Source organism: Dama dama, chromosome 4, assembly GCF_033118175.1.
Source record: "Dama dama isolate Ldn47 chromosome 4, ASM3311817v1, whole genome shotgun sequence".
NCBI classification, from domain to species: Eukaryota; Metazoa; Chordata; class Mammalia; order Artiodactyla; family Cervidae; genus Dama; species Dama dama.
The window spans coordinates 8750898-8777943 of NC_083684.1; the positions used below are offsets into that span (position 1 = coordinate 8750898).

The following is a 27046-nucleotide window of genomic DNA, read 5'->3' on the forward strand; positions in this document are numbered from 1 at the left end:
GCGGGCCGCCGGCGCCGCAGCCCGCCCGGGCCTCGGGGGTCCGGGCCGCCGTCCCGGCCGCGGCGTCCTGAGGCGGCACGCGCCGGCGCCCCCGCCCTCCTCCTCCGGCGGCCGCTGTCTGGCGGGCGGCCTCCTCCCCGCGGCGCCCGGCCCTCGGGAGCCCGGGGGCGGCCTGGGGCGCGCTGAGCCCGCGCACCGCGCCTCTCCGGACCGTGAGGGGAAACATGCGCCGGGCTCGGGACGCCTGCAGCCCGTAGTCTGGGTCCCGCCCGGGTCCTCTCTTTTTCCTTCTTTTTCCCTTCCCCTCCGGTCTCCTTTCTGCGCCCCCCGTATGCCCGCCCAGCCCTGCCCCCGCCGCTGAGGACAGGGGGAGGGTCTCGGCCTGCAGGCTCCCGCCCCGCCGGGGCCCGGGCGAGCATGGGCGGCAAGCAGAGCACGGCGGCCCGCTCGCGCGGCCCCTTCCCGGGGGTCTCCACCGACGACAGCGCCGTGCCCCCGCCGGGAGGGGCGCCCCACTTCGGCCACTACCGGGCGGGCGGCGGGGCCATGGGGCTCCGCAGCCGCTCGGTCAGCTCCGTGGCGGGCATGGGCATGGACCCCAGCACGGCCGGCGGGGTGCCCTTTGGCCTCTACACCCCCGCCTCCCGGGGGGCCGGCGACGCCGAGAGGGCGCCCGGCAGCGGAGGGTCGGCGTCCGACTCCACCTATGCCCACGGCAATGGTTACCAGGAGACGGGTGGCGGTCACCATAGAGACGGGATGCTGTACCTGGGCTCCCGAGCCTCGCTGGCGGATGCTCTACCTCTGCACATCGCACCCCGGTGGTTCAGCTCGCACAGTGGTGAGTCCGCGGGCGCTGGAGGCCTCGGAGGGTGGGGTGCCAGGAAGGGCGCGCCGAGGTGCCCCGCACCTTCGCACGCGTGCACGCAAAAGGTCTGGAGGTAGAGTGCGCGACCTGGATCTGGCTGCCGTCCCCTTGGTTCCCGAAGCCAGGGGATGAATGGAATACCCACCCTTTAGAAATGAGGCTTTCTGAGAGGCCGAGGAGAGCCAGGTGTGTTAGGACTTAAGGCGTTGGTTCACTTGTGGATGCCTGTTGAAGTCTCATTCATTGGCCTCCCCGTCCTCAGAGAAGTCTGGCTGGTAGCAAGTCGGCCTCCGTGCTTCCTTTCTGATATTGCTGCATTGTGCTGGGTACTCCGGTAACACAGAAGGATCCAATTTGACCGAGCATCTCAGACAAAGGGTGTGAAAAGAAAATTGGGGCCAAGTGGGGTTTGGATGAGGGCAATTGCTCTTGCTGGAGAAGTGGGTGCCCAGTTTTGCGGCTGTGTTGGAAATCTGAATTGTTTAAAATGGAGCGACCGCCAAACTGCTGCCATAGACAGGTGTGGCCTGCTGGTCGGAGGGCCCAGCCAGGGAGCCTCCCTGGGAGGCTTTGCGGGACCGGGGCTCTGGTTACCCGTGCTGCATGCAGTAGCAGCTTTGGCTCAGTGACTCTTGGATCCCTCCATCTTTTTTCTTCTCATCCATGCTAAAGTGCTTGGATATTCTGCATCTTTTTGTGTCCAAGACATGGCAGTTCTCTTGCCCGGCTGTTGGCACATGTCAGGGGGAAAGGAGGAGTCAAAGGACCTGGTTGAATTCATTTTGTGAACTTCTGGTGACAGGTCAGCAAAAAGCTGGAGGAGGATTTCCTAGACTCTGGCAGGGCAGAAAAGACACTGGCAGGCGCTTCTGGAGGAAAACAGGTCTGTCTGCTTAGCTAACCTGAGAAACCAGGTTAGGCCTCTAGAAAATTGGTCAGAAGGGGTGTGGGGCCGCTATTTACTAATTGGCAAGTTGGAGTGAAGAAGTTAGCATATTCAGACTCCTTTGGGCGACTTCAGAAAATTTAGATACTGTGTAGAAGAAAGATTGCTCTATGGAGGATTTATCTGTTGGATCACTGCTTGCTCTTGTGAAATAATAGGGGAGACACTTTGGATCTCTATTTCTGGAAGTAATGTTCTTTTTTTTTTTTTTCAATTCTTTAAACTGATTGTGAAATGATTTTTAGGGAGGAATAGTGACTAATTTAGGTTAATCCTTGAAAGTGGCTTTTAATTGCTAGGATGGAATTTTAATCCCTGTACAGATGTCTAGATATCATGGACTCTGCCTTGGAGAGATGTAGGGCTTGATTACCTCTGGCACTTTCAGACATCATTTGAGCAGGTTTAGACATCTTGAACTTAGTAATCTTCCTTATAAAATTTGGTCCAGAAAGGATCAGGTGTATTTTTGAGGTGATTGTAAGTTAAGTTTTTAAGAGAACTGTCATTAGTGTCTGAGTTTAAACAGAAAATCACTATAAGGCGGTTCTCAAAAGTCACAGGTAGAATTTTGTGTGTTGCAGGAATGTAATCTTAGAGAAGGAGTTCCCTTTTTCTGCTCAAATTTCTTGTCTGTCTTTTACCAGAAAGTTCTTTTTCCTTATTCCACCACCAAGTTCCATGCTGGAGTTACGAGCTTGCATTTGGATTCTAAAATTCAGACCCCTCAGCTGTAAAACCTTAATTTTTTTTTTCTTTTTCCAGCCAGAGGTTAGGAAGAGCCACTGAACCAGGGACTACAGGAAAAGTTGAAGCATATTAATCCCTTTGAGGGGTTGACATTAAAGTGTGTGTGTTGGGGGCGGCTGTTAATATTTCGAGTAATATAGTCATCATAGGGCCATCTTGGCCTTTTTCAGGACATTGGACATACCTGGCTCTGCCATTCAGCACCCACACAAATTTCAGAGCGCTCTTGGTTGGGGCCGAGTGTCACCTGATTGAGAACCACTGCCTTAGGGATTTGTTGTTTTATTCGAATGAAATAATCGGTTTTTCCTGTGCAGCTCATTTGAGAGGAACTTTGATGCTTCCGCTCTTCTGCAGCCGTGGTTCTCTCTCGCCTTCTGGAACATGCCACAGGTCCTTCCTTCCAGGACATCCCTTTCCTCTCTTGTTCGCCACTCACTTGAGACGTCGAGAAACTTGTTTCCCTCCTAGGGCCTTTGGGTAAGGTCCCAGCAGTTCTCACTCTTGTGTCTGAGGAGCAGAGGAGTAAGGATTTCAGGGCACGGTTGACTAGGTGTCTGGAAGTTGTTGTGATGTCGTTGTTTGTGTTTCCAAGGTGCTTCTGGATCTCTTCATGGGCGCAGAAAACAGTTGTCTGTGAAGTAAGTAGGGGAGTTCAGTGAGCACTCCTCCTCCTTGGAGGAGCTGAGACCTTGGATGAGACAACTCAGCTCTTTTAAGTCTTTTTTATTTTTAAAATACAGATACAGCCTCTAAAGGTTGTTCCCCAGATCCTGCGAGGATACACGGCAGTTACATTTGCCTTCGCCAGCGTTGTGACTCTAGCTTGCTCTCTCTCCTTTGCCTGGAATGCTTTCCCTTCTATTCCGTACGTGGATAACCTTTTATGATCCCTTTAGGCTTTACTTAAATTTCTCCTCAGGGACCACTCAAAATTGCCTCCCTCCTATCAATCTCTCCCATCACTCACCTGTTACCTTAACAGCACTTAACACACTTTAGTTATCCATACACTCTTTCTGTTTACTTCGACTGAATATTTACTCCCTGAGAGCAAGACTGTGCCTCTTGATCACTGTTGTGACTCCTACACTCCGTGTTCCAGGCACAAATATTTGTTGAGTGGATGAATTTGAATGCTGTATGTCCATCACTCACCACTGTAACAGTAGGAGGTAAAATGTTTTTATTCCCATTTTACAGGTGAGGAAACTGAGGTGTCGAGGGAGGTTAAGGAACCTCCACAAGGCCAGACAGCTAATGGGAGGTAGAGCTGGGATTGCAGTGCAGGCCTGCCAGTGTCAGAATCCAGTTGACCTCTTAGCCATTACCGTCTGCTTCCTCTCATCCTGAAACACAAGGAAGCTGGGGGACCTTGTGGCAATCTCACCGGCCTGCTTGTCAGAGGGCTGGGCTCCTCTCCTTGGGCTGCTCGGCTCCTTAACTGCCTGACTTGTGACCTTGTACAAGTGAGTCATTTCACCTCTAAGTCAACCGTGTCTCCACCTGTAAAATGGAGATAATACCTGCTCTGCTTACCTTGCCAGGTCACTGTTGTGGTCTCAGGAAAGGGTGTTTACGAAAGCCAAGTAACATGGAATGGAAAGTGGTTATCTTACAGGGGTCACTTCTGTAGTTCTCTGCCTTCTTTCACCTCCTCTGAATCTGCTGGGCAGAAAAACTTACAGTCGTGTGAACTCTTTGTCCAGAATGAAAGCAAGTGCTCTCTGCTGAAATCTGACCTGTATTGAGGGGGCCATCCATAATAACTAGTGCCATTTGAGAAGAGCCGCCTAATAGAGTCTGAGTCCCTTCTTTTCCACATTAAAATGTGTTTTGCTGTAAGGTTTTTTTTACTCCTAATGGTTGCTGGGTGGTATTCTGGAGGTCTGGTCATCGTTTTATAGTCCTGTTTAATTCAGAACGCAGATGGCCAAGTGTGGGGGGAAATACAGAGACCACCATGTTGGAAGGAAGAGGTTGCCCGTTTCCTGGGCCTGAATATAAAATGACTGGTCATCGAGGTCTCCCTCCGCCTTCTTAGTCATATGTATGTATGCACGTGCATGTTCAGAAAACTAAACTGTTCTCTGTGGTCACCAAGCCACCAGAGGGGCCAGTAGAAGGTGACTTTTGGTAAGTCTTTGAGTCTGCCAGCAGGATATCTCATGGGTTGTTTTGCTGGCACTCTAGGGTTCTCAAGTAATTTGATCTTCTCTATTCTTAAATAATCAGAGCTGCCAATTCCACTGGAGTAGATCAGAAAGCCTCTTTGTGCCTCACTCTAGGTGTGCTGGATGTAATGGTCCTTTCCATGGTTTCTGGAGAAGGAAAACCATTCCGTGGCCTCCAAGTAGCAGGATGAGTCCTTGCCTTGCAAAAGTTCTATTCTTAATGAAGACTAGTTTTTTTTTTTTTGGGGGGGGGGGGACTTTTTACAAAGCAGAGTTTTTAGTTCTTTGTTACCATGAGGGCTTGTTTTCTATAAAAGAAAAGTAGGGTTCCCTTGAGGAGAAGATAATTTCTTGAAGGTCACAGTTACTTCTTCCTCATTGGGGTTTGAAAGGTGTTGCAAAAAAAAAAAAAAAAGTGGTTTCACTCTTAAATGTGTGTTTTATGGGATGTGTACATTTTGCCATTAAACAGAGATACACCTCAAATAGGTCACAAGGAATACTCTCTGAGCCAAAGCCACTCTTTACCAGAAATGCAACTCTAGTTGCTTTTGGGAAAAGGAACATGCTTTGTATTTTACAGATGTGATATTCAACCCAAGTTTATTGGGCACTTATAAACCCAATTTTAAAACTAAACTTCAATTTTGACAGTTTCAAAATTGGGAGAAATGTCATAGGGCAGTGGTGGTAACTTAAATGGGCTCTCGGTCTCGCTCTTACTAACCCTTAAGTAGGGGGTGTTTTTAATGACTGGGTCACTGAGGTTGTGGTACCAAAATCTTGAAGTTAGTCCAAAACTTAAATCCTGTTCCTAGTCTTGTAAGGAATGCATACAAATTTTCATCTGTCTCTTTTCCAAGCTTTGTCATGGCCTGTCTCAGTCAGATGGTTCCTAGTGATTATGGTGGGTGTAGGCTGGAGTGTGAGACCTGGCAGTTTTCACCTCTGAATCTTTATTTCCTCATAAGGTCGCATGTTTATCCTTGAAACCAACAGTTGGGTTCCTGATTTTGATAGGCTGAATGGATGAGGGGTGAGTTGCCGGTGTGAGTGAATAACCTGAAGAGCAACCCTCAGGTGTGAAGCAAATAAAGAACAAAGTTGAATCTTAAAGCAGCAGCTGGGGTACTGAATAGACTGGCGAGACTGTTTACCTTGAGATCTCCCTGGAGTTGCTGGAATTGAGAGTACAGCCTTGCTCTGCTGGGAGTAAAGAGGAAGGAGTTTGCTTTGCCCTGTAAAGTTAGAGGAGGCAGGGTAAGAACTTATAGTGCGCTCCCAAATCTGTAATGAGAAGGAGGCAGATACAAACACTGAGCTCTCCTGATTTCTGTGAATGGTTCACAGAGTTTTCAAACTTGACTCTGCCCAGTATTCTCCAGAGCCTCGTTAACAAATGCAGATGGCAGGACCCCACTCCCAGAGTTGAGTAGAAGCTGAATCTGTCACAAATGATCCTAAAAATGTAGTCAGAATACCCTCTCTAAATGAAAGGCACCCCTACCATGGATTTAACTTTTCTCTCCCCAGAGAATTCCGAATGCTTTTCTTATGCATTCATCCCTTTCAACATCTCTAAACTAGATTCCCAAGTGGAATCCACACAGATCTTCTCTTCTGTTGCTCCCAGAGGGTGTATTCACCCAGCAAGACCATTGTTCAGTCTTTGCCCGCTTTCTTTCACTCGGTACAAAGCGTTTTTCTCCTACAGGCAGGCCTGAGCCGGTCTGCCTTGGTCCCCAGTTGCTCAGAACAGAAAGTGGTTGTGGCAGGGACCCCTCTCCTCCTGTGCGCCTCCTCCCCTGGTTTTTCTCCTAAGGCGTGTTTGCCGTTAGCTGATTGGCTGCAGGAGGGCTTCCTGAGTTACATCCTCTTTCTTCTATCCCCAGCCGGGAAGCTAGACAAGTCAAGATCTTAGGATAAATCCAGACTTTAAAGTGGACAAAATACCTTTTTCATTTTATTTTTTAACTGACAAAGTATGAAACCGTATGTGTAGATCTGTTGAACTAAGACACTGATGTATTCAACTGAGATTGATTGCTTCCAGTATACCTAGGTGCCGGGCATATATACTTATGATGAAGATGATTAGCATTACTTTGTTCTTTCCAAGAATCCTTACTTCCTCACTCCTCTGAGAGAGAGTCTGAATCCTGCAGCCTGTGGAAGATTTGACCTTCTTCAGCATTCCTTGGTTGAACACACAGACAGATTCGTGTGCTTGTCCATGAGGCTGCTGCAGGGATGGTCTCCTCCCTCCTCTTCTTTCCTCAGTCCTGTGTCTGGGCTGGGGCAGGTCATCTGTTCTTTGTGTTTCCAGTCAAGAGCCTACCAAGAAGAAATTCCTCATATGTGCCAACACGAGCAGTCCTCTTCTCAATGGAAATTGCAAAAGAAAAACATTTGTTTGAAATCATCTTTGCCCTTCAGTATCTTTGTCATCCCTAGAGCCTCTGTTCTTTCTGGTCACTGAACACTGTTTTCTGGATGCCTCATTCACCACTCGTTTAACCCATGTCTGTGAAATTCATCCTAAGCCAAAATGTACTTCAGGAAATGTAAGTAAGAGTTTTTCCTTCTTGGTCTTGTTTTTGTCTGTGAGCTCCATGACATTGACACTTTAGTGCTGTTTTAAGTAATTTTTAAAGGCAACGCTGGTGACCGAAATGTTATTTCTCCCCCAGAATAATTTTTAAATCTGTGTTATATTTGAGTTGTTTTTTTCTTTTTTTTTTTTTTTACCCAAAGTAAAGAATATAGAAGAATGTTCCATGCTGAAAGACTTTATGTAGACTTTGGCTGTTGAGGTGATACCTTAGTCTCTGAAGGATAATCTTTGGAGAAACCTCTCCTTGCATTTCTGTGTATGTGGCCTCTTGGTGAATTACACTCGGCTTGCCATGGCTCCAGCTTGCTTATTGGTCGTACCTTCAGCCCTTTACAAAATGTAATTAAATAAGCCATGCTTCAAAAAGAGTTATTCTGTAATTAGTCACCTCTGTATTGTACAGTGTCTTTTAAGGTCAAAGTTGATTTTTAGCATGTGGAGAAACTTAAATCTGGAGTTGCCCACATGATCTGAGACAGAGGAGGAGAATGCAAAACTGAGACCCACCCCCCACCAAGACCTTAGCCAGCTTGGTCATTTTGCCCACATTTCTCCAGTGTTTGGAGAACACCCCTAATCCCCCACCCCTGCTGAGATGGTGCTTTTCCTTAGAGAAAGCTATTAGGATTCATTATCATGATTCCCACCTTAGTACTCCAGGAATCCTGCAAGGATTTGAGGGAGCCCTAGGGATTCCAGTCTAAACTGATGGAGCACTTGGTCTACCATCAATACAAATGAGTTTTCTGTAATATTGTTTTATTCGCTTTAGATCATGCACACTTCTAATACCCTCAAAGGTACAGCGCCATGTAAGTCAGCTTTTCAAAGGAACTTTGTGACAACACTGCCCACTACTGTAATAAGCATTACAGACTAAACGTTAGATTTCCTCAATCCTGGTCAGAAATGGCTGAAAGAGTCATACCATTGTAGCCAGTTGCCCTGGCGAACTCTGGTTAAATTCAAGGCCTGTGCTCAGGACTGGCTTGCAAGCTAGCTGCCTTCCATCTTAATATCTGAACAAGCCCAGTCGTGTTGGCTGTGTTTAATCCATCCATTTCCTACCTTCTCTCCACCCAGAGGCCAGATGCAATGTAAAAGAATAGTGAGTCTAAGCATCTCCAGTATTTTGAGGTATAGGAATCTCCTATGAAGTGGCAGGCCTTTGAGAAATAGTATTATGAGCTGTTCTGTTTTTGCCCTGGCTTTGGAAAACCTTTGGATTCTTGTACTGAACATTTGTTTGGAAAAAAAAAAAAAATCTTTTTAATGAAACAGTGTGAGTCACAAAGCAGCCACTCCTTCTCATAATAGCATTTCTCACCAGGGGAATTTTTGGTAGCTGTTGGGGGAGGATTTGAGTAGGTTGTGGAAGATAAGTCCCTCGGTCGAACATAACCAAGGGGCTGCCATGTCGGAACTCTGGTGCTTTCCGGGCTGACAGCAAGCCTTGAATTCAAAGTGCAGGGCAGCAGAATAGAATGGGGAAGGCCTGTGCTCAGAGAACTGTCAGAGTCCTGACCAATGAGATTGGAGTTTCAGCATTCAAACTCTTCATTAAAACAGCATTGTAGTGTAAAAGGATCAGGAAACCGAGTCCTTGGGTTGGAGGGCCCGAAACCGAGTCCTTGGGTTGGAGGGCCCGAGGCTGTGTACTAGAACGACCTCAAATCCCTTGTATTTCTGGATCAAGGGATGACTGTGGTCCTGATGATGAGACTCACAAGCCACGAGCATGCCTCCTTTTTCACACTGTGAAATGGTGGCATGGTTCCTGGCGCTGACCACCTCAGACAGAGAGGATTTGCGCAGGGTCTGCGCTCTTAAGACTTCAGATCTAATAAAGCACTTAGAATAACACTCAAAGGGAACCCTTGAGCCATTGTCTTTGTGGGATGGTGAAAAGGGGATGCTCGAGACACCGAGACTTCAGAACAAGCCAGGATTATACTACCAGCATCCAGAATGCCTGTCTTCAGCCTCTCTGCCCGCCGGAACCCGAGTTTTCACCGTTTCCAACTTCAGTGACTTAACAGTACTTCTTTGGTCCTCGTGTCTGAACCACGTCTTATGTAAGCTGCAGAGAAGGAAAGTCTGAAAGGTTATTACAACTGTTGAGATTTGCTTTCCTTTGGAAAGTCAGAGCTGTCTCCATTCCGTGTTTTCCTGGCTTTGTACTTTTCTTCAAAGCCTTTTACCAGTTCCAAGTCTCCAGAGCTCAGTGAGGGGGAACAGGAAGCCAGCGTTTGATGCCTAAGAGCCAGCAATAACTAAGAGAAAAGGGCAGAAGCAGGGAACTGGGAGGGGGAGTTGTGGGCCTTGAAGGTATCCAGGCCTCTAGGATTATGGATACATCCTGCAGAGATGACTTTAACCAATTTGCTCAAACAAGGAAAAAGCAGTAGGAACCTCTGTTCTGAGAATTCACATTTCTCTTAGATGGTATAGTGGGGCTCAATATTCTTAATTGATGACATGATTACAAAATGCCTTTTGCCTAAGGAGTTCAAAACAATTTCTTAAAAATGATTATCACTTTTTATAAAATAGCGGAATAACTTTCCTCTCTTTTCCCGGAGGGTCCCCAGGGTACATCTTGTCATGGGATCCAGGCTGGAGCCTGACCCTTCCTTTTCCTGTCCGTTCACATTAGATGAACTCTGTGAAGCCCCAGTCCTGTGACTGCAAGATGGAAGGGTCACAGGGGTTCGTTCTATTTCAGTTTTGGTTTCACTTGCACATTTTAGGAAATCAAATATTGGTGTGACTCTGAGTAGGAATTCTTGTCTCTTGGAATCTTTTCAAAAATGAGCTGTTTCGGGCATTCAAGGGAGAATGTGCTTACCTACCAAGCAGATAAGTGAATAGACATTATAGATGTAACTGTATGGACCTCAAGCGATTCATGTTTCTCCTTCCCTTCCTTCCCAAAGGTAACCTCTGCCCTGACTCGCCTGTTGATCATCCTATATATGTTCCTACTTTGTACTGCCTGTTTCTGTCCAAAAGAATATTTACAGGATTTAACTTAAACTTCATAATGTCTCATCTTTATATCTCTGTCTATAGATATGCCTCAGAATTGGATTTGGGATCTGTAAATCCACTGTACTATTTGCCGCTCTAACACATTTTTGCTGCTCTTCTCTACTGTATGTATGAATATAGCACAAATATCACCATTTATCCACCCATTCTCTTGGATATCAGTGGGTATTATTTTCAGTTACTTTGAGAATATTTTGCTGTTTCCTTGCATATTTGAGTGAGAGTTTTTCTAGAGTACATTCTTAGTCATGAGATCGCTGGGTCATAGGCTCATCAAGAGGGTCTGACTCTTGATTAAATACTGCCCAGTGGATGACCAGTGTGCTGGTACCAATTTTATACTTCCCAGATAGCATATATTCACTTGTTCCATGTTCTTGCCAAAACTTGATATTGTCATACTTGAATTTTTGGCAAACTCTAGTTAAAGTGTGAGATGGTGTATCATTGTGATTTTTGTTATTTATATACTTGATATAATAAAATTTACATATAATATGCTAATATATTTTTAATCATCATGCTTGTTCTTGTCTTTTATCCATATTTATATTGGATGGTTCATCCTTTTCTTACTAGTCCATATAATATGAATTTGTGTTTTTGTTTCATTTGTTTCCAGGTGCACATCTGAAGCATATGTCATACAGATGTATATCTCCCAGTTTGTGGGTTATCTCTTTATTCTCTTTGCAATTTCTTATGGTTAATTTACCTTTAATATATATCCCAATGTTTTCCCTCATGGCTTATGCATTTTGTGTCTTAAGAAAGGTTGTCTTTCCTTGAGGTCAGAAGAGATAACTTATATTGTCTTCTGAAAGTTTCTGAATTTTGTCTTTCATATTTAAGTCCTTAAGCTATGGAGAATTAAGTTGTTTGAATGGGATAAGATAAGGGTATCTTTTCCTTCTTCCATATGAATAGCCAGCTCTCTCAACAGCAAGTGAAGAATGGTAAAGTCTTTTCCTACTGATCTGTAAAGCTACCTTTATCAAGTTTCAAAATACCTCTATCAAAATAATCAAGTTTCCTTCCAGGCATAGGTTTGTTCCTGGGCTTTTTGTTCTGTTCCATCAGCCAAGTTGTCTATCCTTGTGCTAATACTTTCTTAATTACTGTAGTTTTGTCTTGCTGTGTGGAAGGGCAAATCCTTTCAACTTGTTATTTATTCTCTTTCAAAGCTGTGTTGTCTAAATAAAGCTTTCTAGGGGACAAAGAAGGGAATCGGATAGAATCAGCAAAATGAAGTACAGAGTACCAGGAACTGCTCTGTTTATATCTGTTTTTCTTAATGACAGGACATCTGGCAAACTGACCCTAGTGGGCAGTTTCAGATTTTTTCCCCTACTATATTGCACAAACAATAACATTTCCCTGTGTCTTTGTATTGCAAGCAGCAGAATAAACAGTTCTGTATGTTACAGACAACAACAATAAAAACACAAACTGGTTAGTTATTTTTGGTGCCTTTTGCTTCCATATAAAATTTAAAATCAGCTTTGTCAGCTTCTGTGGGGAAGGAACTGTTAGGATATTTATTGGAGTTTTATGTTGTGTCTTTATAAAATTAGGTCTACCTATGAACCTGATGGGAATGGACTTAACAGATATAAAAACAGAATTTTTTTTTTTAACTTTTTTTAAGCTTTGAAATAATTTCAGACTTACAGAAGGAGAAGGCAATAGCGACCCACTCCAGTATTCTTGCCTGGAAAATCCCATGGACGGAGGAGCCTGGTGGGCTGTAGTCCATGGGGTTGCGAAGAGTCGGACACGACTGAGCGACTTCACTTTCACTTTTCACTTTCATGCATTGGAGAAGGAAATGGTAACCCACTCCAGTGTTCTTGCCTGGAGAATCCCAGGGACAGGGGAGCCTGGTGGGCTGCCGTCTATGGGGTCGCACAGAGTTGGACACGACTGAAGTGACTTAGCAGCAGCAGCAGCAGCAGCAGCAGAAGACTTATAGAAAAGTTGCAAAATGCAAAATAAATATTGCATTTCTATTAGCCAGAATTTTCAAATGTTACTAAAAAGGCTTAAGTAATTGAATAGCCACTAAGTTCTTGACTTTGCAAAGCAGCATAAAGTCCTAATACGTGAAGCATCTCAAGTCTGAGGAATGTAGATTGATCTGTTGCTAGGAATGGGAAAACCACATGATGTTAAAGTGACGTGGTGTCTGAAGGGGTGGCTAGGCCTCACATGGAGGTCTGCTTTCTTCAGAGTTGGTCTGTGTCCTTATGTGATCTGATGTGTGTCAGGTCCCGGTGTGTGCTGTGCTGTGATCTCACCTGATACAAGAGGGGCTGCTTGCTTTCAGTTGAGAGTCTTAGACAGCTGGAGGCTGGGTAATTCTGGTCAAGTCTGCCTCTGTATCACCTGAGAATGTCTTTTGGAGCCTTGACTTGTCTGTGTCAGAGGTTCCTGTATGGGGGATGCCTGCAATGAGACTCCCTTTCATGGAGGACACCTATGCTTACCACTGTATCACCAGTGCACACGAGACACCCCTTCTTGGGAGAGGCAGTGTGGGGTGGTGGTTAAGGTTAAGTGAGGCTTATAATAATTATATCTTTCATATGTACTTTGTATCAATTAAATGAGCTTATTGACATATCGACCTCTCTCAAAACAGCGCCCAGCAGATAGTAAGTGATCAGTAAAAGTAACTTCTTAATGTCTCTGGGTAAAGCTGAGTAATTATCTAAAGATCTCGAATCTTTTTTCGTTAGATTTATCCGTAGGTACCTTATAGTTTTTGTTATTGCTGTAAGTAGTATTTTAAATTTTTTTTATAACTATTTCAGGTTTCTGGTGTATTCACCAGACTTGCTGAACTCTTGTAGGTCTAATAGTTTTAATGGAAAGCATCTACAGAGAAAATCCGAGCGAATCGCGTTGGTAAATAATAATGTTTCATTTCTTCTTTTCGGATTCTCTTGTGTGTCACGCCCCTTTCCTACTTTAGGATTGCTGACAGTTTCCTGTGTTAAAAGGTTTATTTGAATCTATATAACCATGGGCATTCTTGTTTTCCTCCTAGTGAAGAAAGTGCTTCTTGCATTAAAAGCATTGTCTGTGTTTTTGTTGGATAGCCTTCATTCCCTCAAAGGTGAATTCCTTTCTGTTCTTAATTTGTTAAATTAAATATTACAAATGGCTATTTTATCAGATTTTCCCGTGCATTTATTGAGATTGTTTTTCTTTATTATTTCACATACTTTTTCTTTTGGTCTATTTTGTTTGGTATTAATGTCAGTGTTCTTTTTGTAACTGTTTGCTGGTGTCTTTTCCTGTCCTTTTATTTTCAGCCCCTGTCCTAATGTGTTTGATGTATCTTCTGTAAATGACAGATAGTTGGATTTTTTTTCAGGCTAATCTGAGACTGTTTAAAAACTCTGAGGGGGGAAAAAAAAACTCTGAGACTTAATTGGCACATTTAATTCATTTAAAAAATATTGTGAATACAACTATATGTTAATTTAATATCTTACTATATATATTGTTATTTTGTGTTATATATCATGTATTTTGTTTGCATTTTTCTGCTTTCCTTCTTTCTGCTATATAACTTGTTTTCTTTATCACCATTTGGGAACTTTCAATTCTTTAAGAAGCTACTCTTAAATTTTTGGCCTGCATGTTTGAAAATAATCTAATGTTAAATTAATATCACTACTGTCTTCCCAAATAAAAAAGAACCCACAGTTTGTCTTAAACATTGTTGAGACTGAGTATTCTAATCCCACTTCATTTCTGTTTTTATACTCTAGAATTAGCCTCTTATTTGATAATGTCTGCTTGGTTGGAGTCACCCACCTGCTTAGCAAATTTTTTCCTACTGTTCCTTCTTTGATCATATTTCATCCTTCTGAGTTAATTTCCTTCTTCTAGAGGTAGGCGTTAAATTTTTTCAGTGAGAATATGTTAAACATAAACACTTTATTTGTTTATTTTTGGCTATGCTGGGTCCTCGTTGCAGCACATGGGCTTTCTCTAATTGCAGTGAACATGGGCTGCTCTTTAGTCGGTGCCTTGGCTTCTTGTGGCAGCTTCTTTTGTTGCAGAGCATGGGCTTTTGGGCACTGTCTAGCTTTGGTAGGTGTGGTGTGTGGGCTCAGTGGGCATGGCTCATGGGCTCCAGAGTACAGGGCCAGCAGCTGTGGTAAATACCCATAGCATGTGAGGTCTTAGCTCCTGGACCAGGGATCGAACCCAGGTCTCCTGCATCACAGGAGGATTCTTTTTTTTTTTTAACTATTTATTTAACTGTGCCAGGTTTTAGTTTCAGCGTGTAGGATCTTTTTAGTTGTGGTATACAGGATCTAGTTTCCTGACCAGGGATCCAACCCAGGCCCCTTGCATTGGGAACTCAGAGTCTTAGCCACTGGAATACCAGGAAAGTCCTGGCAGGTGGATTCTTAAAGTTCCTAAACACTTTTTTTGCTTGCAAATAAAAAAATGTTTTTATTTGCTGTAACTATTGAGTGATAATTTAGCAGAGTATAAAAATCTGTTTTGGCAGTAATTTTTTTCTCAGCAATGTTTTTGGGCAATGTTATTCCATTTCTTTATCTTCTAGCTTTTGATATTGCAGTTGAGAATTCTGATTCTCAGCTCTAAACAGTTAATTTGTGTTTTCTCTTAACTGCTTTATAACCTTTGTTCCTGGTATTCTGCAAATTTACTGTTCTGTGTTTAGGGTTTGATCTATTTCTATATTCTTGCCATTTGTCCTTGAATATGAGAGTTCATGTCTTTCAAAGTGTCCAAGAAGTTCTCAGCCATGTATCCCTTCATATTTTGCCTTTGTTTTATTCTCTCCTATCTTTCCTTTTGAGAAGCTTAGAGGTTGTGTATTGGACCTTTTTCTTCTGTCCTTCCTGCTTCTTAAACAGTTCCATATTTTCCAACTCTTTATTTCTGTATATGCTGCCCTCTTGGTAATTTTCTATTGCTTCCCTGGTGGCTCAGACAGTGAAAGCATCCGCCTGCAATGAGGGAGACCTGGATTCAGTCCCTGGGTCAGGAAGATCCCCTGGAGAAGGTAATGGCAACCCACTGCAGTATTCTTGCCTGGAGAATCCCATGGACGGAGGAGCCTGGCAGGCTGCAGTTCATGGTGTTGCAGTCAGACATAACTGACCTTTCAGTACAGTAATTCTTTCTTACCTATTTTTTAACCTGCTCATTCAGTTTTATATTTCATTGAACTGTATTTTAAATTCCTTGTGGGTTGTTTACTTTTTTTCCTTCAATTGTGTAAAAAGACTTTTTCATGAGTAAATCATCTCTTATGGTTCTAGTTTTTCTCTTTGGGAAAATCAGTGTTCTGTTCTCTTCCTGCTCAGAAATTCCATGAAGCCCTACAGTGGCATCATACTGTTGCGTTGAACACTGTGAACAGGGAAGCAGGAAGCTGGAAGCCCATCATCATTTCGTTCTCTGCTCCCAGAGGAGGAGTAACTCCTGAGTCATACAGGGCAGACTTTCAGCACTGTCCCTCTTGGGGGCTCACGGCTCTTGCAGGGTCTCTTTCTATGGCAGTAGAGGACCTAACTCTTCCTCTGTCCTCAGGATATGCAGAGGGAAGTTACAGGGTAAACTTTTAGAGCTTTCCTTTTTTTTCTTTTTTTTAAAACAGAGACTGGATATATTCTCTTTCTTCTATCCAGCATAGTATAGTATAGTCGCCTCTAGTCACATATGGCTATTTAAATTACAGTCAATTAAAGTTTGGAATTTCCTTTGAGTTCCACTAGCCATATTTCAGGTGCCCAGTAGCCACAAATTGCTAGTGATGACTACAGTTGGACAGCACAGATACAGAACATTTTCATTGTAGCAGAAAGTTGTCTCCAACAGGGCTGTTCTGAACTCTTACATAGTATTCTTATGGTAGACAGAAGGGGTACATGTAGTTTCACAAAGTGAACTTGTTGATAACCAGAACCTGGAAGTCCTTCTTTCAAGTTATCCCCATTCTGTGCTATCAGTATGCGGGAAGAATACAGAAAGGGTGCTGCACTCAGAGTGATTTACGGGTGAGGTGGTAAACCCAAGCTTACCTGTCTTACCTGTAATGTGATACCATGGGGACGGGGTAAGTAGAGAAGTGAGTGAACGTAATGTTGAACAAACTTTGGGGAACATGGAAAAGGATTACTGCATGGATCTCTTGATTTTATGCAATTGTGATTAAACTGAGAATAGGGTAGATGGGTTGTGAGTGGAGCAAACCAGCCCAAGGTCTTATTACTTGAAGTTTGACTCAGATTGGAAATTCCTTGTAATGAAATCATCTTTCTCCACCCCCTTAAACTGCCATCTCATTTTCCTTTGAGTTGCAGTAGAACCTTCAGGATTCTCAAGAAAAGAGATACCGCCTTTCTCCACCCCCTCTCCCCACCACATACACACACCCACACCTTCCTCAAATTTAGCAACATTTCACAGTGACTGGACTCAAGATAGACCAAAAATAAAAACAATGTGGGTCATACTAGCCTGGCCCCAGCAGGTTGTAAAGAGAGGGAAAGAGCCAGTGACCCTAACCTTGTTTTTTGCCTATGAAAAGAGAACATACTTCACAGGACTTCCCTGGTGTTGGTTCAGTGGCCAAGACTCTGCATTCCCAATGAAGACGGGGTTTGATCCCTGGTCAGGGAACTAGATCCTACATGCTGTAACTAAGACCTGGCGCAGCCAAATAAATATTTAAAAAAAAAAAACCAAAAAACATACTTCAGTCTTTATTATGGAGGCTGCAAGGATGCAAGGATTCAGCATCCTCAGCACGGTGCTCAGGTGCCCAGTCAGACTGACTGGCTGGAGCTGGTATGTGAGACTAAGCCTGTTGTCTGCTAGGATTTGAACTTGAAGTTTGCTGTTCTGAGAAGGAGCATTGTTCTGGTTGACTGCAGAGTGCCTATTGTGAGCCAGATCAGGTAGTTGAGAAATTTTTAAAATTCTATCTGGAGTATGCATGGCTCATGGTATAGAGTAGGTACCTAAATAAAAGTTGTTCAGTGAAGATACATATGAAAAAAGGATGTTAATTTTAGAGGTGAAGATAAAGATAATTTTATGGGAAAGAATCCATTACTTATTAGTTCATCCTGGTGGATTTTGTAGGCTTGGCAAAAGTAGCTCAGAGGTGACTTTTTGGAAGAAATTAATCTGAAAGAAGAAGATAGCTTATAAGATGACTGGGAGGGGTTTAGAAAGAATTCAGAGACAGCATTTCTAGAAAAAAAAAGGTTGTGAAAAGGGAAACGTCCTGTAACAGTCTGGAAAGGATAAGGTTGGAAGAAGTTGCAAAGGATGAACCAATAGGCACTTGGCAGAAACAGAAGTTAACAGACTTTTGTGGTTTCTAGATTAGCAGTTTTTTGTTTTTCAAGCAAATCTGGAAGCATAGGTTCTTCCTAGGTTTTTTTCCCTGTCACGGAAATACTCAGAATATTCACTGTAAAGATTTCAAATATTGATACAGAAAGTAAAGGTTCTCTGTGATCTCTTTGGTATGTGTTTCTCCAGATTTTTGCTTGCCCCTGTGGACTAATATGTTTAAAATGGTAGAAATCACATTCTGCTTATCTCATTTCACAACCTCTTTCATTTAATCTTTTCTTCATTGTTCCATGTCACTCCTGGATTTTGTTTTGCTTTTGTGTCTGTTATAATTTCCAGAAACTTGTGCCTGTGGCGGGCGGGGGGTACATATTCAAAGTGGATCTGTCCCCCTCACCTTCCAGCTGTTGTGCGTCTTTGAGTGAACTCATAATGTCACAGGTTGATGCGCAGGAAGTTTGCCCCCAAAGAGCTTTTACCCTTTCTCTTTGCTCGAGAGACCATGCCTCTCATTTGGTCAGACTTCCTTAACTGTAAGTTGTTAAAAGGATGTCACAGGGAAAGATCACATAGCCCTTCCTATAAATTTAGTTTGTTCTCGGTAGAGCAATTAAATTATAAACTAGAAAGAGCCCAGAGCTCAGCCCCAAATACTGAGAGCATTTGGTAAGTAGACAGCTCCAGGCAGTAGGCTTCACAGGACCCCACTCTCTCCCAGCCATCAGTCCTGAAATAATCCGACTATGTCGAGCCTGTTCCCGAGTTCACAGCTTCTTCCCATTTTTACTTCTGATGTGATAATTGGTTCTGCCAGTAGCTGGACTTGCAGCATAAGAAATTTTTACCTTGGATGCACAATCTGAGCTGCCCTAAAAGAAAACAACAGGTGGGGGGCCGGGGTGGAAACATTTCAAGCCAAGCCTGTCTTGAGGCAGCTAATCTCAGGGCTCTGCACTCGGCGGGTGCTTTTGCTTCCTCGGGGTTCTGCAAACAAACTGTCAAAGAGGCAGCATGCCAGTGGGGCCTGCAGCAACCCTCTGGGACCCAACACTGCGGTGGGATCCCGCAGAGGAACCTGTCAGGTGACAGGTGGGTGAATAACTGATTCTCCTCCTCCTCCCAGTGACCTGTGGATCAATAAGATGACCAGTAACCAAGCGTCTTATTTGAACTGTAGAAGAAGTCTGGTCTCTCTTAAATGGACATGTGAAATGTTCCTAAATTAAAAAAAAACACCCTTTCCTAGGGTGTAGCTTTTTTTTTTAAAGATGTTGCTATTCCATGTGACTATCAAGGCCACCTATGTGGGCAGGAAGCTGGCACAGAACTTAGAAATTGAGTTTCAGTTGAGGTTGAACCCATTACCCAACAGCACAGTTAATGTTTATGGAGTTTCCGTGAGCTCACAGCCCTGTTGGGTGGCACGTGTTATTTCTCCCATGTTCCCAGGAAGTGGAGAACCAGGAGCAGAGTGGGAAAAGTACTTGGAAGAATTCTGTAATGACTTGAGCCTGAGCCAGGCTTCATACTTGAGTCTTTGAACTCTTCCCTACTGAGTAGACTGTTCCTTTTATAACAATCTGTTTTTTGTTGGTTATTGCAGCTTTTTAAATTAGGAAATGTGCACAATCTTAAACTGTAGTATGTAAAGCATTATTGCTAATGGCAGACATTTATTTATGGCTTACTAAGAGCCAGGCAGAGTTGCATGGGGCACAGGTTTGATTCCTGGTCCGGGAAGATCCCATGTGGGCACGGCCAGAAAACAAACAAGAAAAACCTCTCTTGCCTTGTTTCTCTGATTTTTCTCCTTCTAGTCTCCTTGAACCCACTCTAATCAGGTGTTTGTCCTCACTTCTCCGTCAAACTGTTCTTCTCAAGGTCACTGAGAAACTTCATGTCTGCTCAGGCAGTGATTGCTTCTCAGTGCTCAGCTTGGGAAAGCCAGATGCATTTGGCAGGTTGATCTCCTTGAAACACTTGTTTCACGGATACCACACTCACCTAGTTTTCTTCTTGCCTCTCATTGATCACTCTACCTCTAGCATTGAAGAAAATGGGGGCTTAGTCCTTGGACCACTTCGCATTTTTTTGTGTACAAAACCCTGGAGAAGTGTTCGAGAATACTGGTTATAAATACTGTATATAATAACTCCAAAATTGACCTCTCTAGCTCAGTTTCTCCTTTGACCTATTTTTTAACTGCTTTATTGAGATGTAATTCACATGCCACACCAATTACGGATTTTCAATGTACAATTCAGTGGTTTTTAATACATTGAGAGTTGTGCAGTTATCACCACAATACATTTTAGAACATTTTCATTACCCGAAAAGAATCCCCATAGCCATTAGCAGTAACTCAGTTTGTCTCAATCTACCTCAACCCTAGACAGTTACTAATCTGCTTTCCACTGTATGTATTTACCTATTCTGGACATGTAATAAAAGTGGAACTGTGTAATATGTGACTTTGCGCATGTCGTTCTTTCACTTAGCCTCATGTTTTAACGGTGTGTCCATATTGTGGTGTGTGTCAGCACTGCATTCCATTGTACGAGTGTATTACATTTTGTCCATCTATTGATGGATATTTGCATTGTTTCCACTTTGGGGGCATTAAAAACAATACTACTAAGGACATTCAAGTGCAAGTTTTTGTGTGGATATGTCTTTTCATTTCACCAGTGTATATACCTTGGAGTGAAATTGCTGGGTCAATGGTTACTATGTTTAATGTTTTTGAGAAACTCCAGATTATTTTCCAAAGGAAATATACCATTTTATATTCTTCCCCCACGGTATATGAGGGCTCTAATTTCTTGGCATCTTCTCCAGTACTTGTTACTATATGTTTTCTTGATAATAGCCATCCTGGTGGTTGTGCAGTGGTATCTCACTGTGGTTTTGATTTGCATTTCCCCGAGGATGTTGGGGGATGTCCCTGGGGGCTCAGCTGGTAAAGACTCTGCAGTGCAGGAGACCTGGGTTCGATCCCTGGGTTTCGAAGATCCCCTGGAGAAGGGAAAGGCCACCCACTCCAGTATTCTGGCCTGGAGAGTTCCATGGACTGTACAGTCCCTGGGGTCACAAAGAGTCTGGCATGACTGTGCGACTTTCATTTCCACTTTCACTTCCAAGAATGTTGGGCATCTTTTCTCGTTTGTTGCCTCTTTGTATATCTTCTTCGGAGAAATGTCCATTCACATTCTTAAGACAATTTTTTATTTGGATTTTGTTTTTTGTTATTGTTATTGAACTGTAAGTTTTCTGTATGTACTTTGGATCCTAGTCTCTTGTCAGCTGCATGATTTGCAAAAATTTACCCATTCTGTTGGTTTTTTCATTTTCTTGATAGTGTCCTTTGAGGCACACAAGTTTTTAATTTTGATGAAGCCCGATTTGTTTTTTTCATTTGTTTCCTATACTTTTGAAAAGTTGTTGCCTAATTTCGGATCAGAAAGATTCACCTGTGTTCTAAGAGTTTTATAGTTTTAGGTCTTTGATCTCTTGATTTTTAATCTGTAGTGTGAGGTGGAGTTCCATCTTCATTCTTTTTCCATGGAGATACCCAGTTTTCCCCACATCATTTATTGAAAACACTAATCTTTCCCAGTTGAATGGTCTTAGCACCCTTGTCAGTTGACCATGCGTTTATTTCTGTACCCTCTATTCTATTGGTCTGTGTGTTTCTCCTATGCCAATACTGTTTTGATTACTATAGCTTTGTAGTTAATTTTGAAGTTGGGAAGTATGAGTCCTTCATCTTTGTTCTTCTTTTTCAAGATTGGGGTTGCTTGCAGTTTCATTTGAATTTTAGACTCATTTTATCCATTTCTGTGAAAAAGGCAATTGAGATTTTGTTAGGGATTGCATTGAATCTTTAGATCAATTTGGGGAGTATTAACATCTAAATAGTACTAAAGTGTTCTAGTGTATGAACTTGAATGGGATGTCTTTATATTTTTTAGGTCTTCCTTGATTTCTTTCAGCTGTTTTGTAGTTTTCCATGGTCAAACCTTATCATTGCTTTCATAGTTCATTTTCCACCCTAGTTGTTTCAGCACCAGTTGCTGAAAAGACTATGCTTTCCCCTATTGAATTGTTGATTCTATTTACAGATAAAGAAAATGTGTATATACAATGGAATACTACTCAGCCATTTGCTACAATATAGATGGACTCTAGAGTATTATGCTAAATGAAATAAGTCAGAGAAACATAAATATCATATGGTTTCACTCATAATGTGGAATATAAAGAACAAACAGACAAAATGAACAAACTAGATGAAAATCAGTGCATAGATAAAGAGAACAGAGCAGTGGTTGCCTGAGAAGAGACGGTGGAGAGGGGGAGGGTGAAATTGGTCAAAGTGATCAACTGTATGGTGATGGGTGGAAACTAAATTTTTGGTGGTGAGTACGCTATAGCACATACAGAAGTAGAAATATAAAGTAGTATACATGAAGCTTGTACAATGTTGTAAACCAGTGTTATTGCAAAAAAAAGAAAGGAATAAGGAAAAGAAACTGTTCACCATAGTTTATATGGTGGGTCTACTTCTAGACTGTATTCTTTTCTGCTCTCCATGTCTGTCCTTATGCCAATTCCACACTCTTTTGATTATTGTGGTGGTATAATAAGTCTTGAAATCAAAACACTATAATTCTTCTACCTTATTCTTCTAAATTATTTTTTAGAGTATTCACTATCCTTTGAATTTCTGTATACATTTTAGAATCAGCTTGTATGTTTCCAGGAAAAAAAGCCTACAGGAATTTTGATTGAGATCAAGTGAAATTTATGAATAAATTTAAATATCGCAGCCTCAAATCTGTAAAAATAGTATTTCTCTGCATTTATGTAAGTGATCTTTAATCCCTTTCAGCAGTGTTTTATTAGCGTAAAGGTCTTGCACACATTTTTAAACATTTATCTCTAAGAATTTCACTCTAAAATTAAAACATTGTGGTAAACAGACACATAACATAAAATTTACCATCATAATCATTTTTAATTCAGTAGTGTTAAGTATATTGGCCAGAACTTTGTCACCTTGAGAAACTGAAACTCTGTGCCCTTTAAGCAGCACCTCGCCATTTTTCCCTCCCCTGGCCCTTGGCAACCACCATTATGCTTCTGTTTCCGTGCGTTTTGATGACTCCTGCTACCTCGTATAAGTAAAATCATATGTTATTTGTCTTTCTGTAACTGGCTTATTTCACCTAACATGATTTCCTCAAAGTTTATCCATTTATAGCAAGTACCAGTGTTTGTTTCTATTTTAAGGCTGGTTAATATTCCATTGCATATGTATCACATTTTGTTTAACCATTCATTCATTGATAGACACTTGGGTCACTCCCATCTATTGACTATTGTGAATAATGCTGCTATGAACATTGGTATACGTCTCTTTGAAACCTTGTTTTCAGTTTATGTATACCCAGAAGTGGTATTGCTGGACTATACGGTAATTTTAATTTTTAATTTTTTGAGAAATTGCCATACGATTTTCCATAGTGACTGTACCAGTTTACATTCTCTCTGACAGTGTAGAAGGATTCCCTTTTCTCCACCATTACCAGCATTTGTTATTTCTTTTCTTATGGATAATAGACATCCTGACAGATAGAAGGTAATAACTCGTTGTGGTTTTGATTTGTATTTCCCTCATGATTAATGACGTTAAGCATCTTTTTGTGTGCTTGTTGACTATTTATATATCTTTGGAGAAATTCTGTTCAAATCTTCTGTCCATTTTAAAATTTGGGCTGTTTGTTTTTTGTGCTTGTAGAAGTTCTTTATATATTCTGGCATTTTTTTTTTTTTATTATTAGTCTATTTTATCTTCACTATGGGCTGTTTGGGATTCCCACGTGGCTCAGTGGTAAAGAATCTGCCTGCCAATGCAGGAGACATGGGTTCAATCTCTGGGTCAGGAAGATCCCCTGGAGGAGGAAATGGCAACCCACTCCAGTATTCTTTGACAGAAAATCCTGTGGACAGAGGACCCTGGTGGGCTACAGTCCGTGGGATCATAGAGAGTCCAACACGACTGGGTGCCTGGCACAATCACCGTAGCACATGGGCTTGTTACCAAGCTTTTTACATATTGGCTTATTTTTTTAGTGGTTAGTCTAGATTTTACATCATACATCTTTAACTTATCATAGTGTACCTTCAGTCTCTTTTATAGTATTTAATGTATGGGCTTCCCTAGTGGCTCAGATGGTAAAGAATTCACCTGCAATGCAGGAGACCTGGGTTTGATCCCCTGGAGGAGAGCATGGCAACCCACTCCAGTATTCTTGCCTGGAGAATCCTGTGGACAGAAGAGTCTGGCGGGATTGCAAAGAGTCGGACACGACTGAGTGACTAAGTACAGCACAGCACGTTTAATCTATAGGGAAAGAATTTCCAGTGGTATTCTTCCATTCATTTGCCTCCAGCAGAAGATTTCTAAGTCCGTCACTGCTGCCTCAAGTTCTCAAGTTCAACCACTGGACCTGAGAGGAGGGCTGAGTGAGTAGGCCTTAAATAATAAAACTGTGATTTCACAGTTCATATAGCAGACATTAGAAGATTTGAGCAAATCATATTGAGACCTGAAAAGCACATGTAGTCTTATTTTTCTGGTTCTGTGGTTCAAGTGGATAAAAGAGTGAGGGAGATTTGAGTATAAAAGAAACTGGTGAAGATTGGGCTAGCTATAATTAGTAGGAGGCTGCCAGTATCAATTTAATGTCAGTGATGAGAAGATTCAACTTACTATCTTATGTAAGAATCAAGAAGGATCCTACTGGAAATCTTCCGTTTCCTAAACCCTAGCAGAACTAAGCTCTGTACCTGCTGGTATTCTTCTGAATATGAAGACTTTGTCCTGTTTCAACCAAAACCTTCTTCTCTCTTAAGACACTACTTCCCAGCACTGAAGTGTTCACTAGCCAGCTCTCAGCTTTGAGTTGGGATCATTAAGACTTGCATAGCTGCTTTAGGCTCAGAGTGCATCTCTGCACTTCTCCTTTTAAGGATCTATCTCTGGACAAGCACGGCCTGTTCTCTGGCAGCTAAGTTATCTTCTCTGTCGTCTAAAGAATTTTGGGCAACCTGTTCAGAGATGTGGAAGCAACTTCACTAATTTTCTTTCTCAGATGTTGAAATTGTAAACACTTAAAAGGGATGGTAGTACCTGTATGGTACTTGGATGAGTAAGATTTATTCAGTGTACTTGGATACTTATGTTTAATCTCCCTGAGCGCTATGAACTGAGCCGTATGTGATTCAGTTTCTTTATTGTGTTTGCTTAGAGTACCTTCAAGAAAATCCTTGGGCTATGCAATACTTTACAGGTTTAGTTGCATTAATTTGGGCGAGAAGAGAGAAAGTAAACATGAGCTTGACATTTCCTGAGTGCTTGTTCAGTGCCAACCTTCCCATCTTATAGATGGGAAATGACAAAGCCAGAATTTGAATCCACCTGACTCAGCATCTGCCTTTGCATCTTTGTGCTGGGTCGCATCTTAGATATAATTGCGTTTAAACTCTCTTCCCTATTGTAAGGTTGACAGGGCGTTCTGGTATAAAGGGGTTTTCCAGGTGGCGCTAGTGGTGAAGACCCTGCCTTCCACTGCAGGAGGTGCAGGAGATGCGGGTTCGATCCCTGGGTCAGGAAGATCCCCTGGGGGGAGGGGGCACAGCAACCCACTCCAGTGTTCTTGCCTGGAGAACCCCATGGACAAAGGAGCCTGGTGGGCTACAGTCCATAGGGTTGCAAAGAGTTGGACATGGCTGAAGTGGCTTAGCACGCACACATGCTGGTATATTAGAGGGAAGAGATGAATGGATGAGACTATAGAAGCCTACATCTTGAGGATCCTTTGTGTCTTCTGTTTCAGTAAACTCTTAAGATAAGTGGAATCACATTGATAGGTTGGTGTGTGATGGCAATACCATGCCTGATTTGGCCTTTCATAGTGAAGTCACTCAGTCGTGTCCAACTCTTTGTGACTCCATGGACTGTAGCCCACCAGGCTTCTCCATCCATGGGGTTTTCCAGGCAAGAATACTGGAGTGGGTTGCCATTTCCTTCTCCAAGGGATCTTCCCCACCCAGGGATCGAACCCAGGTCTCCTGCATTGAAGGTTAGACGCTTTACCCTCTGAGCCACCGGGGAAGTCCTGATTTGGCCTTTAGGAAAGCACAAAACTCATGTAACCTGATTCTTTAATACAAAAATTGGGAAGCAACAAAATCTTTTGCCAACAGATATGGAAAAGTCTTTGAAGCAGACTGAGTCTTACTTATGATTACTTATTTTCTTTCCCTGGTAATTGGCTTTCAGGCTCTTCCCACCCCTGAGGTGTAGAAAACTAAGTCTGTACATGTTGACTAATGTCTGCCCATCATTTACCAAGAACATTTGAGAGCAAACTTGAAACCTGTTTTTGTTTTCTCTTGTTAGGTAACAAGACCTACCCCAAAATGTGATGCTTAATTAAGACCACAGCCGTTTTATCTTCACTCATAATTCTGTGGCGCAGGAATTGAGGCAGGGCTCAGCTGGGTGGTTTTTATCTGTGTGGCCGCAGGCGGGGCATCTCATGAGGGGTAGTTAGTGAAGGATGTGGGGGTGGAACATGACATCCCTTCACTCACACCTCAGGGACGCTGGTTGGTGTGGCTGGAGACTAGGACTTTTCCCTTTCCATGGGGCTTTCTTACCTCTTGTCCAGCTTAGGTTTCATTACATGGCAGCTGGATTCCGAGAACAAGCCTTCCAAGCAGGGAAGACACAGCTGTAGCTCTCTTACGGGTTAGCCTGGGCAGTGACTTTCTGCATTCCCTCCATATTCTGTGGGTCAGTAACAGGAATCAGGGCTAGGAGAGGGGCCTTGCAGAGAAGCCTGTGGGATGGACAGTACTGTTGTGACTGTCTTTAGAAATATCGTTTTATCGACTCCTTGCCCTGGCGAGCTTGAGCCCCACCCCGGGCCATGTCAGTCAGAGTCGGAAAAAACAGTGAGGTGAGGTGCTCTCAGGGAAGGCCCACGTGTGCGCTCCTCAGCACCGTCTGGCTGTTTCTGGCCTGTGCGACCTGGCATCCAGCGTGCAAGGCCACTCCCACTCTTTTGAGCCATACCGATAAGAGAAATTGAAAATAATTTAAGTGCTTTTTTTTTTTCTTTTCCTAGAACACAGTCCTGTCTCTGTAAAAATTTCCCGTTTCTGCACTCACTGATGTTGGGTGCTGTTGTTTTTATGATACTAAAAAGAATGGC

At 42.8% G+C, this 27046-nt stretch overlaps 1 protein-coding gene across 3 annotated transcripts in view; it reads left to right on the forward strand.

Moving 5' to 3' along the window:
* The first annotated feature begins 71 nt into the window (after positions 1–71).
* The window catches only part of ZNRF1 (zinc and ring finger 1), an 83792-nt gene continuing 56817 nt past the window's right edge, over positions 72–27046 (forward strand). Inside the window, exon 1 of one of the 3 annotated variants that reach the window (XM_061137819.1) lies at positions 72–841. In XM_061137819.1, coding sequence (XP_060993802.1) covers positions 418–841 — 424 coding nt within the window. In that variant the 5' untranslated portion in view covers positions 72–417. The remainder of the gene's footprint in view (positions 842–27046) is intronic. The other 2 variants (XM_061137802.1, XM_061137812.1) reach the window with 2 other exon arrangements.